Source organism: Somniosus microcephalus, chromosome 3 (genome assembly GCF_052327205.1).
Source record: "Somniosus microcephalus isolate GS21.2 chromosome 3, FLI_Smic_1.0, whole genome shotgun sequence".
Taxonomy (NCBI): Eukaryota; Metazoa; Chordata; class Chondrichthyes; order Squaliformes; family Somniosidae; genus Somniosus; species Somniosus microcephalus.
Genome location: NC_140989.1, coordinates 171,410,607 through 171,428,473, shown reverse-complemented (window position 1 = coordinate 171,428,473; position 17,867 = coordinate 171,410,607). Strand labels below are relative to the sequence as shown.

The 17,867-nt window shown below is 44.0% G+C and overlaps 1 protein-coding gene across 4 annotated transcripts in view; it reads left to right on the top strand.

Moving 5' to 3' along the window:
* ninl (ninein-like) overlaps nt 1–17,867 on the top strand; it is a 160,056-nt gene that overhangs the window by 25,264 nt on the left and 116,925 nt on the right. For all 4 annotated transcript variants that reach the window (XM_085981883.1, XM_085981882.1, XM_085981884.1 and 1 more), the window contains exons 2-3: nt 8,593–8,792; nt 17,579–17,675. In XM_085981883.1, coding sequence (XP_085838009.1) covers nt 8,610–8,792; nt 17,579–17,675 — 280 coding nt within the window. In that variant the 5' untranslated portion in view covers nt 8,593–8,609. The remainder of the gene's footprint in view (nt 1–8,592; nt 8,793–17,578; nt 17,676–17,867) is intronic.

Below are 17,867 nucleotides of genomic sequence, written 5' to 3'. Positions count from 1 at the left end.
GTCGACATGCAGCTGAGCCGAGCTGGCAGAGTCCTGCGCCCTCCGACGAGGACTCTCCACTGCTGTCCCTGTCTCCACAATCTGCTGATGCTCACTTGTGAGCTGTGATACACCAGGTGACAACTCTACTCTATGTCCCGAAGGTCCCACCGAGGTGTGAGTGTCTGCGCTGGTGCTGGGTGCGCTTATTTCTGCTGACGCTGCGCCCTCAGAGGTTGCAGATTCCTCTGAGGAGTCTGGCATCTCAGGCTCTTCCTCCTGCACACTGGGGACGGGGGCTCTCGATGGTCCTGTGGGGGAGTCAAGGAAAAAGTTAGAGATGTGATGCCAAGGTTACATGCACATTGCATTTTGCAGATGATCATAAGTCCATATGATGTAGCTTCAGAATCATTATCAGTGACTCATGCAATGCCAATGAGAGAGAGGGAAAACTATTCTGTCACCAGCTTGTCCTTCCCCAACTTCCGCATCTCGGTCAGCCCTGGCAATCTCCAGGACGCCTTCCTCCCAGGGGGTGAGCTGGGCTACTGAGGGCGGCCCTCCTCCTGTCCTGGCTCTCGCTCTCCTGTTGTGAGCCCTCTTTTCCTGCAATGAGGGAGACAAGTGGAGGTTGAGTGAGAATGAAGGAGTGAGTGCAGAGATTGCATAGCATAGATACTTAGAAGGAGACAAAGATGGAGTGAGGTTGCAAGACCAAGGGCCCTCCCTGTGTGTAGTCAGTTGTGTTCAAAGCATCAGAGTGAGAGGGAGTGTGAAGGCTGCATGGTGGAATAGTTCTGTGAATGTGAGCATAGAGAGAGAGGGAATGGGTAAGGGTGCATGGATGTGAGTGTCTTAGTGGGATGTGCAGGAAGAGATTGCTAAAGCTGAGTGCTGGTGAGGAAAGGCAATGGGGATCAGATTGAGGGTGATGGAAACTTCATACAGTACTTACTTTTCCAGTGCGAAGAAGGCCATGGAATCTTTTCCTGCACTGCAACCACATTCTTTGTGTGAGCCCCAAGGAGTTGACTTGACCTGCCACCTGTAGCCACACAGCCTTGGTCTGACTGGGAGGCCCCTTCCTCCTTGAAGAAGGGAACAGGGCCTCCCTGTGGGCCCTAGCACCATCCAGTAATGCCTGGAGTGAAGCCTCATCAAATTTGGGGGCAGATCTGACCCTCCCGCTGGCCGTTGCTCCTGCAGGCTCCTGTGCCATCTTAATGGTGAAGTTTGGCAGCCTGCAGAGGAAGCAAGGCTTGCTGTGGACCTTAAAAGCAGCAGCAATGATGACGTTATATTCTGCAACTTTCTGACTGGAAATACTCAATTGCCAAGGCTTCCCACACGTTGGAAATCAATTGGCCAATTGAGCTAAAATTGCATCAATCTCACAGACCCATTTAGAATCGTGTGGGAATCACTGAATTCGGGGAACCCGCCAATTCTCTGCACCTGAGTTAAAATCGACCCCAATGAATCACAATATTCTACATTACACTGAGCTGTAGGGAGGTTCAAGGACATTCTGAATTTTTCAAGTAATATGAAAATACATTAAAGTATATCGTCCATCATCAATTAAAAATATTGAAAGCATATGATAGCCTTTCATGATATTTTGAAATAATAGTTTTTTTAATTCGATCTTGGGGGCGAGAGTGTGATGGTGCAACACGTTGGAACACCCTAACACATCGCACAAATTTAACCCAGTTGTAGGTTTTGCAGTGCAGGAAACACTTAAATAATTTTAAAAAAAATTCCCTTCTCACTGAATTCTCTTAAGGGGCAATACTTTCTTCGTCTTCTCTTTTTTGTTTTGCATTTATTAATTACCCACGTCTCCAAGCTGAAAGGAGGGGCATGAAACTGATGTTCTGTAGCAAACATCATGGTCACTGGGAATTGGCTGACAAGAATGGCATTTCGATGGGGTGGAACTGGTCCCACCAGTTACCCGTTCAATCAGCTAGCATTATGTTTCGACAAAATGTACCTTCGAGTTGGCTAGCTCAGAATCACCAAATTGCTCGCTACGGATTAGTAATTTTAATAATCTGTCTAGGGATGAAGGTTAAAGCTGCCTGATGTCTCTTTCCATTAAGACTCGGCCATACAGACCAGAGGTTCCCAGGTTCGGTCCTGAACTAGCTGGTCTCGGACAATATTGGCAGCACGGGACGTGGGTGGGGGGAGCTTCAACAACCCTTGGCTGAGGAGGCGGAAGTTCGGTTTGGGGTTTCCAGCTCATGAGTGCTGGAGAGTGTGGGTGCGAGCACAGCGAGTGAGGACAGGATTGGGCTCAGCCGCGATGCCTGCCGTGGTAGAACAGCCGGCCACACACACATTCAGATTTGCACGCGACGAGACGGTCAGTTGAATGAAGAGCCACTGAGTGCCCAGTTGGCTGCGGGACCATATTGTAGCTGAGAGGAGGAGGGGAGAAATGGGAAAACACATTGCCAAAAATAAGAGAGTAAATCAAACTGCTTATTTGAGATCAGTAATCCACAGTGTAAAAGTACTTGTAATTATGTACTGCATGGGACGTGATTATGGTCTGTCTGAGTGTAACCAGCACAAAGTGCTCTTCTGTGGCTAAGGTTTAGCCATCATGTTGACCAAAGCTGTTTTAGCTCTGATGTGGGAGTGATGTTTTAGCTCTGATCTGGGAGTGATGTTTTGGCTCTGATCTGGGAGTGATGTTTTAGCTCTGATCTGGGAGTGATGTTTTGGCTCTGATCTGGGAGTGATGTTTTGGCTCTGATCTGGGAGTGATGTTTTGGCTCTGATCTGGGAGTGATGTTTTAGCTCTGATCTGGGAGTGATGTTTTGGCTCTGATCTGGGAGTGATGTTTTAGCTCTGATCTGGGAGTGATGTTTTGGCTCTGATCTGGGAGTGATGTTTTGGCTCTGATCTGGGAGTGATGTTTTAGCTTTGATCTGGGAGTGATGTTTTGGCTCTGATCTGGGAGTGATGTTTTGGCTCTGATCTGGGAGTGATGTTTTAGCTCTGATCTGGGAGTGATGTTTTGGCTCTGATCTGGGAGTGATGTTTTGGCTCTGATCTGGGAGTGATGTTTTGGCTCTGATCTGGGAGTGATGTTTTAGCTCTGATCTGGGAGTGATGTTTTGGCTCTGATCTGGGAGTGATGTTTTAGCTCTGATCTGGGAGTGATGTTTTGGCTCTGATCTGGGAGTGATGTTTTGGCTCTGATCTGGGAGTGATGTTTTAGCTTTGATCTGGGAGTGATGTTTTGGCTCTGATCTGGGAGTGATGTTTTGGCTCTGATCTGGGAGTGATGTTTTAGCTTTGATCTGGGAGTGATGTTTTAGCCCTGATCTGGGAGTGATGTTTTGGCTCTGATCTGGGAGTGATGTTTTAGCTCTGATCTGGGAGTGATGTTTTGGCACTGATCTGGGAGTGATGTTTTAGCTCTGATCTGGGAGTGATGTTTTAGCTCTGATCTGGGAGTGATGTTTTAGCTCTGATCAGGGAATACAGTACTGAATGGGTGCTGCACTGTCAGAGAGGTGCCATCTATCGGATGAGATGTTAAACCAAGGCCCCGTCTGCCCCCTCGGGTGGATGTTAAAGATCCCATGGCACTATTTTCAAAAAGAGCTGGGGAGTTCTCCCTGGTGTCTTGGTCAATATTTATACCACAACCAGCATTACTAAAACAGATTTCTATGCCATTATCACATTGCTGTTTGTGGGAATTGCTGTGAGCAAATTGGCTGCTGCGTTTCCATCATTACAACAGTGACTACACTTCAGAAGTGTTTAATTGGCTGTGAAGTGCTTTGGGACGTCCCGAGGTCGTAAAAGGTGCAGCACTCTCTCTGCCTCAGAGGCGAGAGTGCCATCATTGAGCCAAAGGCGTGGGTTAAGGAATTGATACTCGAGAAGGTAGTGTTGGAGGAGCCGCAGCCCTTGCTCTTGTCCAACAGGTTCGAGCTTCTTACTCCCTGTGGAGACGGAAGCAGGGGCTGCAGGGAGGATGAGCAACCTGGCCACAGCACCGTGGAGAGGGGGGCCATTCAAGAGGGGGGAGTAAATAGAAATGTTGTAGTGGTAGGGGATAGTATTATTAGGGGGATAGATAGAGTTCTCTGCAGCCAAGAGCGAGAGTCCCGTAGGCTGTGTTGCCTACCCGGTGCCAGGGTTAAGGACATCTCCTCTGGGCTGGACAGAAACTTGGAGTGGGAGGGGGAGGATCCAGTTGTCGTGGTCCATGTTGGTACCAACGACATAGATAGGACAAGGAAGGAGGTTCTGCTGAGGGAGTTTGAGCAGCTAGGGGCCAAATTAAAAAGCAGAACCACAAGGGTAATAATCTCTGGATTATTACCTGAGCCACGAGCGAATTTGGCTAGGACAAATAAAATAAGAGAGTTAAATGCGTGGCTCAAAGACTGGTGTGGGAGAAATGGGTTTTGCTTCCTGGGACACTGGCACCAGTACTGGGACAGGAGAGAGCTGTTCCGTTGGGACGGGCTTCACTTGGCCAGTGCTGGGACTAGAGTCCTGGCGGATCATATAACTAGGGCTGTAGAGAGGGCTTTAAACTAACTAGTGGGGGGAAGGTTCCCAGAGAGCAAATAATACAAATGACAACAGAGAAGGTCATAGACTTAGGTAGCAGTGGGGAAATTAAAAACCAGAGCGTGTCAGGAAGGGGTAGAAGGTGTGGAGTAAAAGGTAAAGTAATAAAAAGGGCAATAGCAGGAACTAAGTGTCACAAAACATATTTGAAAGTTCTCTATCTGAATGCACGTAGCATTCGTAACAAAATAGACGAGTTAAAGGCACAAATAGCTACATATAGGTATGATCTTGTGGCCATTACAGAAACATGGCTGCAGGGTGACAATGCCTGGGAATTAAACATACCAGGTTATTTAACAATCAGGAAGGACAGGCAGGAAGGAAGGGGAGGTGGGGTGGCTATGTTAATAAAGGAAGGAATCACTGTAATACAGAGAAATGATATTGGGTCAAAGGATCAGGATAATGAAACAGTTTGGGTGGAGATAAGGAATAATAAGGGGAAAAAAACATTAGTGGGTGTAGTATATAGGCCTCCGAACAGTTGCAACTCGGTTGGACGGAGTATCAATCAGGAAATAGTTGAGGCTTGTAATAAGGGAACATCTATAATTATGGGGGATTTTAACTATCATATAAATTGGACGAATCAAATTGGGCAGGGCTGCCTTGAGGATGAGTTCATTGAGTGTATTAGGGATGGGTTTCTTGAGCAGTATGTAACTGAACCAACCAGGGGGCAAGCAACCTTAGATCTGGTCCTGTGTAACGAGACAGGATTAATTAAAAATGTCCTATTAAAGGATCCCCTTGGAATGAGTGACCATAACATGGTTGAATTCCATATTCAGTTAGAGGGTGAGGAGGCTGTATCTCAAACAAGCGTGCTAAGCTTGAATAAAAGAGACTATGAAGGTATGAGAGCGGAATTGAGTAAAGTGGATTGGGAAAATAGGTTAAAGGATAAGACGATACATGATCAGTGGTGTACATTTAAGGAGTTATTTTACAAATTCCAAAAAAAGTATATTCCACTGAGAAAAAAAGGGTGTAAAAGAAAAGACAGCCATCCGTGGCTAAGTAAAGAAATTAAGGATAGTATTCGACTAAAAACAAGGGCATATAAGGTAGCCAAATCTAGTGGGAGGATAGAGGATTGGGAAAACTTTAAAAGACAGCAAAAAATAACAAAAAGATTGATTAAGAAAGGGAAGATACATTATGAAAGTAAATTAGCAAAAAATATAAAGACAGATAGTAAGAGTTTTTATAGTTATATAAAAAGAAAAAGGGTGGCTAAAGTAAATGTTGGTCCCTTAGAGGATGAGACCGGGAAATTAATGGTGGGAAATATGGAGATGGCAAAAACACTGAATGAATATTTTGTATCAGTCTTTACAGTAGAGGACACCAAGAATATCCCAACACTTGACAAGCAGGGGGCTATAGGGGGGGAGGAGCTAAATACGATTAAAATCACTAAGGAAGTAGTACTTGGTAAAATAATGGGACTCAAGGCGGATAAATCACCTGGACCTGATGGCTTACATCCCAGGGTTTTGAGGGAAGTGGCGGTAGGGATTGTGGATGCATTGGTAATAATCTTCCAAAACTCCCTGGACTCAGCAAAGGTCCCGGCAGACTGGAAAACTGCTAATGTAACACCCTTATTTAAAAAGGGCAGTAGACAGAAGGCTGGAAACTATAGACCGGTTAGCCTAACATCTGTGGTAGGTAAAATTTTGGAGTCCATTATTAAGGAGACAGTAACAGGACATTTGGATAATCATAATTTAATAAGACAAAGTCAGCATGGTTTTATGAAGGGGAAGTCATGTTTGACAAATTTGCTGGAGTTCTTTGAGGAAGTAACATATAGGGTGGATAAAGGTGAACCAGTGGACGTAGTGTATTTAGACTTCCAAAAGGCATTTGACAAGGTGCCACACAAAAGATTATTGCTTAAGATAAAAAATCACGGGATTGGGGGTAATATTCTGGCATGGATAGAGGATTGGCTATCTAACAGAAGGCAGAGAATTGGGATAAATGGTTCATATTCAGACTGGCAATCAGTAACCAGTGGTGTTCCGCAGGGGTCAGTGCTGGGTCCCCAACTCTTTACAATCTATATTAATGATTTGGAGGAGGGGACCGAGTGTAACACATCAAAGTTTGCAGATGATACTAAGATGGGAGGGAAAGTAGTGAGTGAGGAGGACATAAAAAACCTGCAAGGGGACATAGACAGGCTAAATAAGTGGGCAGAGATTTGGCAGATGGAATACAATACTGGAAAGTGTGAGGTTATGCACTTTGGCAGGAAAAATCGTAGAGCAAGTTATTATCTTAATGGCAAGAAACTTGAAAGTACTGAAGTACAAAGGGATCTGGGGGTCCTGGTGCACGAAACTCAAAAGGTTAGTATGCAGGTGCAGCAAGTGATTAAGAAGGCCAATGGAATGTTGGCTTTCATTGCTAGGGGGATAGAATATAAAAATAGGGAGGTATTGCTTCAGTTGTACAAGGTATTGGTGAGACCGCACCTGGAATACTGCATACAGTTTTGGTGTCCATACTTAAGAAAGGACATACTTGCTCTCGAGTCAGTACAAAGAAGGTTCACTCGATTAATCCCGGGGATGAGGGGATGGACATATGAGGAGAGGTTGAGTAGATTGGGACTCTACTCATTGGAGTTCAGAAGAATGAGAGGCGATCTTATTGAAACATATAAGATTATGAAGGGGTTGGATCGGGTGGATGCAGGGAGGATGTTCCAGATGATGGGTGAAACTAGAACTAGGGGGCATAGTCTTAGAATAAGGGGCTGCTCTTTCAAAACTGAGATGAGGAGGAACTACTTCACTCAGAGGGTGGTAGGTCCATGGAATATGCTGCCCCAAAAAGCTGTCGAAGCTACATCATTACATAAATTTAAAACAGAAATAGACAGTTTCCTAGTAGAAAAGGGAATTAAGGGTTACGGGGAGCGGGCAGGAATTTGGACATGAGTCTAGGTTCGGATAGGTCATGGCCCTGTGGGTAGCGGAGCGGGCCCAGGGGCCGTGTAGCCTGATCCTGCTCCTGTTTTTCGTGTGTCTAATGCTGTTAGATTCAGGAGATAGTCCTGTCATAGTGGATTGGCGGTTAGGATCAGATCAGCCATGATCTTATTGAATGGCGGAGCAGGCTCGAGGGGCCAATTGGCCTACTCCTGCTCCTATTTCTTATGTTCTTATGTTCAGTGTCACTCTGTGGGGTGCATCTAACCACGATGGGAAGTTCCCTGTTTATTGTGTGTGTGTGTGTGTGTGTGTGTGTGTGTGTGTGTGTGTGTATTTTTCTTTAATTAAAAAAAACTAAATAATTTTCCTCCCTGCAGGAATAGACTGGTTTTCACTCCTGTCTACTTTTAATGGGCCAGCTCAGAATGGGAATCACAATGTCATCACTCAAAGTCGTGTATTATGAAACATCATCCGTGTTTAATATTTTAACATTCCCAAAATGTTTTGGGAGAAGCACCCCATCCCCTCCCACTCCCCTCTTTCAGAGATTCATGTCCCAAGCGCACCCCCCCGCCCCAACCTTTCTAAGAAAGAGTATTTTTGCATAATCAATGTTCGTGCAGATACAGCTGGTGACCCAGAATATTTCGGCACATTTTGTCACAATCGCTGTTTTAATTCTGCTCCCTTGCATTTGTAGGTTTTAATCTGAAGTCTAATCATATCATTGGAAGTTGCCGGCCAGGGAGTTTTTCAGACCTGCTCCCACTTCGCTGGAACTGTGGTGGAAATCCACAGATCTGAAGAATTTCCCGTCCTCCTTGATAACGTCATCCATCCCCTTCCCTCCCTTCCCCTCCCCCCCCCGCCCACCTCAGTTTGAGAACCTTTGTGTAATTCTGTTTGTAGTTTGTTTCTTTTTTTAAAAAAAGCAACGCATTGATTTAAAGACCTCACTTGTTTTTGGATTCTTCTTCTTCCCGGTGGAGGATAATTCCAACACTTCTTTTTAAACTCTGGCCAACTCTTAATTCTCCTCTGCAGCTGGGTGGTGCTATGGGATGGATGAAGCAGAACAGAACAAGTATGTGTCGCAGCTCAGGGATGTGTTCGACAGCTGCGATACCACAAGGACCGGATACCTGGACCAGGAGGAGCTGACTGAGCTGTGCCAAAAGCTTCACCTGGAGGCCCAGATCCCTCTTCTACTGCAGACACTTTTGGGCAGCAATCATCATGCCAGGGTAAGCCCCACCTGTGGGTGCACGGGAGATAGCGTTACGCCGTATATAAATAGGTACGCACGCCACAACTTGCCCTTCCGGCTGGTGCGACGTGTTAACACGTTCATAATTTGCGTGCATGAATCTAACTTTGAAATAGACGCTGTTAGAATGGAGGTGCTTGGTGCCTGTGGTAGGAGAGGAGGGTCATTCAGGGTAAGCTTACGGGTGTAGAATCATAGAATCTTACAGCACAGAAGGATGCCAATTGGCCCATCGTGCCTGTACCGGCTCTTTGGAAAGAGCTCTCCACTTAGTCCCACTTTCCTGCTCTTTCCCCATCGCCCTGCAAATATTTCCTTTTCAAGCATTTATCCAATTCCATTTTATTCCAAGTTGTTATTGAATCTGCTTCCACCACCCTTTCAGGCAGTGCATTCCAGATCATCACAACACATTCCAGATCATCACAACACATTCCAGATCATCACAACACATTCCAGATCATCACAACACATTCCAGATCATCACAACACATTCCAGATCATCACAACACATTCCAGATCATCACAACACATTCCAGATCATCACAACGCATTCCAGATCATCACAACGCATTCCAGATCACAACACATTCCAGATCACAACACATTCCAGATCACAACACATTCCAGATCACAACACATTCCAGATCACAACACATTCCAGATCACAACGCATTCCAGATCACAACACATTCCAGATCACAACACATTCCAGATCATCACAACGCATTCCAGATCACAACACATTCCAGATCACAACACATTCCAGATCATCACAACACATTCCAGATCATCACAACACATTCCAGATCATCACAACACATTCCAGATCATCACAACACATTCCAGATCATCACAACGCATTCCAGATCATCACAACGCATTCCAGATCATCACAACACATTCCAGATCACAACACATTCCAGATCATCACAACACATTCCAGATCATCACAACACATTCCAGATCATCACAACACATTCCAGATCACAACACATTCCAGATCACAACGCATTCCAGATCATCACAACACATTCCAGATCATCACAACACATTCCAGATCATCACAACGCATTCCAGATCATCACAACACATTCCAGATCATCACAACACATTCCAGATCATCACAACACATTCCAGATCATCACAACACATTCCAGATCATCACAACGCATTCCAGATCATCACAACGCATTCCAGATCATCACAACGCATTCCAGATCATCACAACGCATTCCAGATCATCACAACACATTCCAGATCATCACAACACATTCCAGATCATCACAACACATTCCAGATCATCACAACACATTCCAGATCATCACAACACATTCCAGATCATCACAACACATTCCAGATCACAACACATTCCAGATCACAACACATTCCAGATCATCACAACACATTCCAGATCATCACAACACATTCCAGATCATCACAACACATTCCAGATCATCACAACACATTCCAGATCATCACAACACATTCCAGATCATCACAACACATTCCAGATCACAACACATTCCAGATCACAACACATTCCAGATCATCACAACACATTCCAGATCATCACAACACATTCCAGATCATCACAACACATTCCAGATCACAACACATTCCAGATCACAACGCATTCCAGATCATCACAACACATTCCAGATCATCACAACACATTCCAGATCACAACACATTCCAGATCATCACAACACATTCCAGATCACAACACATTCCAGATCACAACACATTCCAGATCACAACACATTCCAGATCACAACGCATTCCAGATCATCACAACACATTCCAGATCATCACAACACATTCCAGATCACAACACATTCCAGATCATCACAACACATTCCAGATCATCACAACACATTCCAGATCACAACACATTCCAGATCACAACACATTCCAGATCACAACACATTCCAGATCATCACAACGCATTCCAGATCACAACACATTCCAGATCACAACACATTCCAGATCATCACAACACATTCCAGATCATCACAACACATTCCAGATCATCACAACGCATTCCAGATCACAACACATTCCAGATCACAACACATTCCAGATCACAACACATTCCAGATCATCACAACACATTCCAGATCATCACAACACATTCCAGATCACAACACATTCCAGATCATCACAACACATTCCAGATCACAACACATTCCAGATCATCACAACACATTCCAGATCACAACACATTCCAGATCATCACAACACATTCCAGATCACAACACATTCCAGATCATCACAACACATTCCAGATCACAACACATTCCAGATCATCACAACACATTCCAGATCATCACAACACATTCCAGATCATCACAACACATTCCAGATCATCACAACGCATTCCAGATCATCACAACGCATTCCAGATCATCACAACACATTCCAGATCACAACACATTCCAGATCACAACGCATTCCAGATCATCACAACACATTCCAGATCATCACAACGCATTCCAGATCATCACAACACATTCCAGATCATCACAACGCATTCCAGATCATCACAACACATTCCAGATCATCACAACACATTCCAGATCATCACAACACATTCCAGATCACAACGCATTCCAGATCATCACAACACATTCCAGATCATCACAACACATTCCAGATCATCACAACACATTCCAGATCATCACAACACATTCCAGATCATCACAACACATTCCAGATCATCACAACACATTCCAGATCATCACAACACATTCCAGATCATCACAACACATTCCAGATCATCACAACACATTCCAGATCATCACAACGCATTCCAGATCACAACACATTCCAGATCATCACAACACATTCCAGATCATCACAACACATTCCAGATCACAACACATTCCAGATCATCACAACACATTCCAGATCATCACAACACATTCCAGATCATCACAACGCATTCCAGATCATCACAACGCATTCCAGATCATCACAACACATTCCAGATCACAACACATTCCAGATCACAACGCATTCCAGATCATCACAACACATTCCAGATCATCACAACGCATTCCAGATCATCACAACGCATTCCAGATCATCACAACGCATTCCAGATCATCACAACACATTCCAGATCATCACAACACATTCCAGATCATCACAACACATTCCAGATCACAACGCATTCCAGATCATCACAACACATTCCAGATCATCACAACACATTCCAGATCATCACAACACATTCCAGATCATCACAACACATTCCAGATAATCACAACACATTCCAGATAATCACAACACATTCCAGATCATCACAACACATTCCAGATCATCACAACACATTCCAGATCATCACAACACATTCCAGATCATCACAACACATTCCAGATCATCACAACGCATTCCAGATCACAACGCATTCCAGATCATCACAACACATTCCAGATCATCACAACACATTCCAGATCATCACAACACATTCCAGATCATCACAACACATTCCAGATCACAACGCATTCCAGATCACAACACATTCCAGATCATCACAACGCATTCCAGATCACAACACATTCCAGATCACAACACATTCCAGATCATCACAACACATTCCAGATCATCACAACACATTCCAGATCATCACAACACATTCCAGATCATCACAACACATTCCAGATCATCACAACGCATTCCAGATCACAACACATTCCAGATCACAACACATTCCAGATCACAACACATTCCAGATCACAACGCATTCCAGATCATCACAACACATTCCAGATCATCACAACACATTCCAGATCACAACACATTCCAGATCACAACACATTCCAGATCATCACAACGCATTCCAGATCATCACAACGCATTCCAGATCACAACGCATTCCAGATCACAACACATTCCAGATCACAACACATTCCAGATCACAACACATTCCAGATCATCACAACACATTCCAGATCACAACACATTCCAGATCATCACAACACATTCCAGATCACAACACATTCCAGATCACAACACATTCCAGATCACAACACATTCCAGATCATCACAACACATTCCAGATCACAACACATTCCAGATCATCACAACACATTCCAGATCACAACACATTCCAGATCATCACAACACATTCCAGATCACAACACATTCCAGATCACAACACATTCCAGATCACAACACATTCCAGATCACAACACATTCCAGATCATCACAACACATTCCAGATCACAACACATTCCAGATCATCACAACACATTCCAGATCACAACACATTCCAGATCATCACAACACATTCCAGATCACAACACATTCCAGATCACAACACATTCCAGATCACAACACATTCCAGATCATCACAACGCATTCCAGATCATCACAACGCATTCCAGATCACAACACATTCCAGATCACAACACATTCCAGATCACAACACATTCCAGATCATCACAACGCATTCCAGATCATCACAACGCATTCCAGATCACAACACATTCCAGATCACAACACATTCCAGATCACAACACATTCCAGATCACAACACATTCCAGATCATCACAACACATTCCAGATCACAACACATTCCAGATCACAACACATTCCAGATCATCACAACACATTCCAGATCACAACACATTCCAGATCACAACACATTCCAGATCACAACACATTCCAGATCACAACACATTCCAGATCATCACAACACATTCCAGATCATCACAACACATTCCAGATCATCACAACACATTCCAGATCATCACAACACATTCCAGATCATCACAACACATTCCAGATCATCACAACACATTCCAGATCATCACAACACATTCCAGATCACAACACATTCCAGATCACAACACATTCCAGATCATCATAACTCGCTGCGTAAAAAAATTCTCCTTATCTCCCCTCTGGCTTTTTTTGCCAATGATCTTCAGTCCGTGTCCTCTGGTTACTGTTCCTCCAGCCAGTGGAAACAGTTTCTCCTTATTTACTCTATCAAAAATGGTACAGTGCTCATAAAGATTTAGGGGTCCAAGCACAGAAATCAGTAAAAGCTAGTGGACAGGTACAAAAAATAATTAGAAAGACTAATGGAATGTTGGCCTTTATCGCGAGGGCTGGAATACAAAGGGGTGGAAGTTATGTTACAGCTGCACAGAGCTCTGGTTAGACTCTATCTGGAGCACTGCATTGAGTTCTGGGCACCGCACCTCAGGAAGAAAATATTGGCCTTGGAGGGGTGCAGCGCAGATTCACCAGAATGATACCGGGGCTAAAAGGGTTAAATTATGAGGACAGGTTGCATAGACTAGGCATGTATTCCCTTGAAAATAGAAGATTAAGGAGCGATCTAATTGGAGTGTTTAAGATGATTAAAGGGATTTGATAAGGTAGATAGAGAGAAACTATTTCCTCTGGTGGGAGAGTCCAGAACAAGGGGGCATAACCTTAAAATTAGAGCTAGACCGTTCAGGAGCGATGTCAGGAAGCATTTCTTCACACAAAGGGTAGTCAAAATTTGGAACTCTCTCCCCAAAAAAGCTATTTCAAAAATGAGATTGATAGGTTTTTGTTAGACAAGGATATTAAGGTTTACGGAACTAAGGCGAGTAGATTGAGTTAAGATACATGATCTAATTGAATGGTGGAACAGGCTTGAGGGGCTGAATGGCCTCCTCCTGTTCCATAGAAACATAGAAAAATAGGAGCAGGAGTCGGCCATTTGGCCCTTCGAGCCTGCTCTGCCATTCAATATGATCATGGCTGATCCTCTATCTCAATACCATATTCCCGCTCTCTCCCCATACCCCTTGATGCCTTTTGTGTTTAGAAATCTATCTATCTCCTTCTTAAATATATTCAGTGACTTGGCCTCCACGGCCTTCTGTGGTAGAGAATTCCACAGGTTCACCACCCTCTGAGTGAAGAAATTTCTCCTCATCTCAGTCCTAAATGTCCTACCCCGTATCCTGAGACTGTGACCCCTCGTTCTAGAGCCCCCAGCCAGGGGAAACATCCTCCCTGCATCCAGTCTGTCTAGCCCTGTCAGATTTTTATACATTTCAATGAGATCCCCTCTCATTCTTCTAAACTCTAGTGAATACAGTCTAGTCGACCCAATCTCTCCTCATAAGTCTGGTGAACCTTCGCTGCACTCCCTCTATGGCAAGTATATCCTTTCTCAGGTAAGGAGACCAAAACTGCACACAGTACTCCAGGTGTGGTCTCACCAAGGCCCTGTATAACTGTAGTAAGACATCCTTGCTCCTGTACTCAAATCCTCTTGCAATGAAGGCCAACATACCATTTGCCTTCCTAACTGCTTGCTGCACCTGCATGTTTGCATTTAGTGACTGGTGTACAAGGACACCCAGGTCCCTTTGTACATCAGCATTTCCCAATCTATCACCATTTAAATAATACTTTACCTTTCTGTTTTTTCTACCAAAGTGGATAACTTCACATTTAGCCACGTTATACTGCATCTGCCATGTATTTGCCCACTCACTCAACTTGTCTAAATTGCCTTGAAGCCTCTTTGCATCCTCCTCACAACTCACAATCCCGCCTAGTTTTGTGTCGTCAGCAAACTTGGAAATATTACATTTGGTTCCCTTATCCAAATCATTGATATATATTGTGAATAGCTGGGGCCCAAGCACTGATCCCTGCGGTACCACACTAGTCACCGCCTGCCAATTCCTACTCTCTGTTTCCTGTCTGTTAACCAATTTTCAATCCATGCCAGTATATTACCTCCAATCCCATGTCCTTTAATTTTGCACACTAACCTCTTATGTGGGACTTTATCAAAGGCCTTCTGAAAATCCAAATACACCACATCAACTGGTTCTCCCTTATCTATTCTACCAGTTACATCCTCAAAAAGCTCCAGTAGGTTTGTCAAACATGATTTCCCTTTCATAAATCCATGTTTACTTTGTCTAATCCCGTTGATATTTTCTCAGTGTCCTGTTATCACATCCTTTATATTAGACTCTAGCATTTTCCCTACGACTGATGTTAGGCTAACCGGTCTGTAGTTCCCGGTTTCCTCTCTCCCTCCTTTTTTAAATAGTGGGGTTACATTTGCCACCCTCCAATCTGCCGGAACTGTTCCATAATCTATAGAATTTTGGAAGATGACAACCAATGCATCCATTATTTCCATGGCTACCTCTTTTAGTACTCTGGGATGCAGATTATCTGGCCCTGGAGATTTATCAGCTTTCAGTCCCATTAATTTCTCCAGTTCCTATGTGAGTAGCCTAACTTCTACTTGCCCTGTTGCATGTGTTGGCTGCTTTGTAAATTAATGGCTTCATTGTTGACGCTAACACTGTCCTACTTCTAGCCCTGTTCCTGGGACTAGGGACAGGGTCACTGGCAAGGCTTGGAAGCTAAGCAGAGCCAGGCCTGGTTAGTACCTGGAGGGGTGACCATCAGGGAAGACCAGGTGCAGAAGGTCACGGCGGAAGGAGCCCCGAGGAGGGGCGGTTGGTGAGAAGGTCATGGAAGGAGCCCCGGGAGGGGCGGCTGGTGAGCAGGCCCGGGCGTTGGGCTGAATATTGTTGGAATGGTGGAAATGGAATGGCAGCGTGCACAGACGCAGCGGCTTTGCTTCTCCCAGGACGGTGCTATTTACGTTTAATGTTAATGTTATTTGTACTGGACTCATGGGAGCTTGCAAGATCACATTTTGTTGTTCATGTACTTGTACAATGACAATAAAGTTGAATTATTATTATTATTATTAGTTTGGTGAGGAGGAAGAAAGCGTTGATCAAAAATAACCACCAACTGGATTGCTCCATATCCTGTGCACTTTTTTTTTCACTTCACAAATTAAAAAAAACTAAAACTTTTTCTTGCTGGGTCAATTGAAACTTTCAAGTTTAAGATCGGCAGATTTTTGTTGGGTAAGAGTATCAAGGGATATGGAGCAAAGGTAGGTAAACCGGGTTGAGTTACAGACCAGCCATGAGCTAATTGAATGGCGGAACAGGCTCGAGGGGCTGAATGGCCTACTCCTGTTCCCATAAGGGCACCAAGCATCCTCCAGCACTCTCACCCGAATGGTCACCATTCATCTGTGAGCGTTGACTGTAGGTGTTGGCAGGCTATTTGACTGACACGCACACGTCTGGGTCTATTGTAGACTAATTAATTAAGACTGATTGCTATGATTAGTCAACAACTCCATTATCATTGTATCATGCAATTACCAGGATGGTAGAAGGCAACATGCTGCATTTGCCATATGTCATGTCTCAAATTACTCATATACTGTATCCCAAAATGTTATTTTCTGAAAGAAATCTATCTAATTTGCATTATTCAGGGAGTAGACAGAAAGGAGTGAGGAGTGGAGAGAAAGAACCTGTGGAGGGTGAAGAAAGACCAATTAAGTTTGGCCCAGAGAGATGCTGGTGAGGTGGTTGGGTAGAAAGAGAAGGGACCCTGCTGTGAAATTTTAAGCAAAAATGTAAACTGTGTAAAAAGTTTCATGTTTAAAGTTCCAAATGTGTGCAAACAAGATATACATCGGTGTGCGTGCATCACCCGTGCTGCTGGCAATAACTCGTGCACATGTAGCGCTTGTGATTATGTGCTCAGTGCCATTCTGTAAACCACTGGTCCAGGACATGTACCTTTTTATAACGATATGGAGAGAGAATCTGATAACCTCTGTATTGGTGATGTCAGTAGTTCGTTGTCCTTATTTTCTTCCAAAAAGTAACATGCTATTGAAATTTTCAGGTGAATTTTGAGGAATTTAAAGAAGGATTTGTTGCTGTGCTATCTACCAGTATTGACCTCAGTACCTCAGAAGATGAGAGCAGTTATTTAGAACCAGGTGAGTGCAGGGTGAACAATGAGTTTTTTTCAATTTACCCTCGAGGTAACTAACAGTGGATCCGAGCTTTCCATCACTGGAAACATTGTTATAATTTGTTGGTGTAGCAAGTATAAATGACCCGAGAGTAGACATCTTAATGGGGAAAGTCTACCTTAAGTAGCCAAAAGCTATTTTTCAACGGTGCGTGCT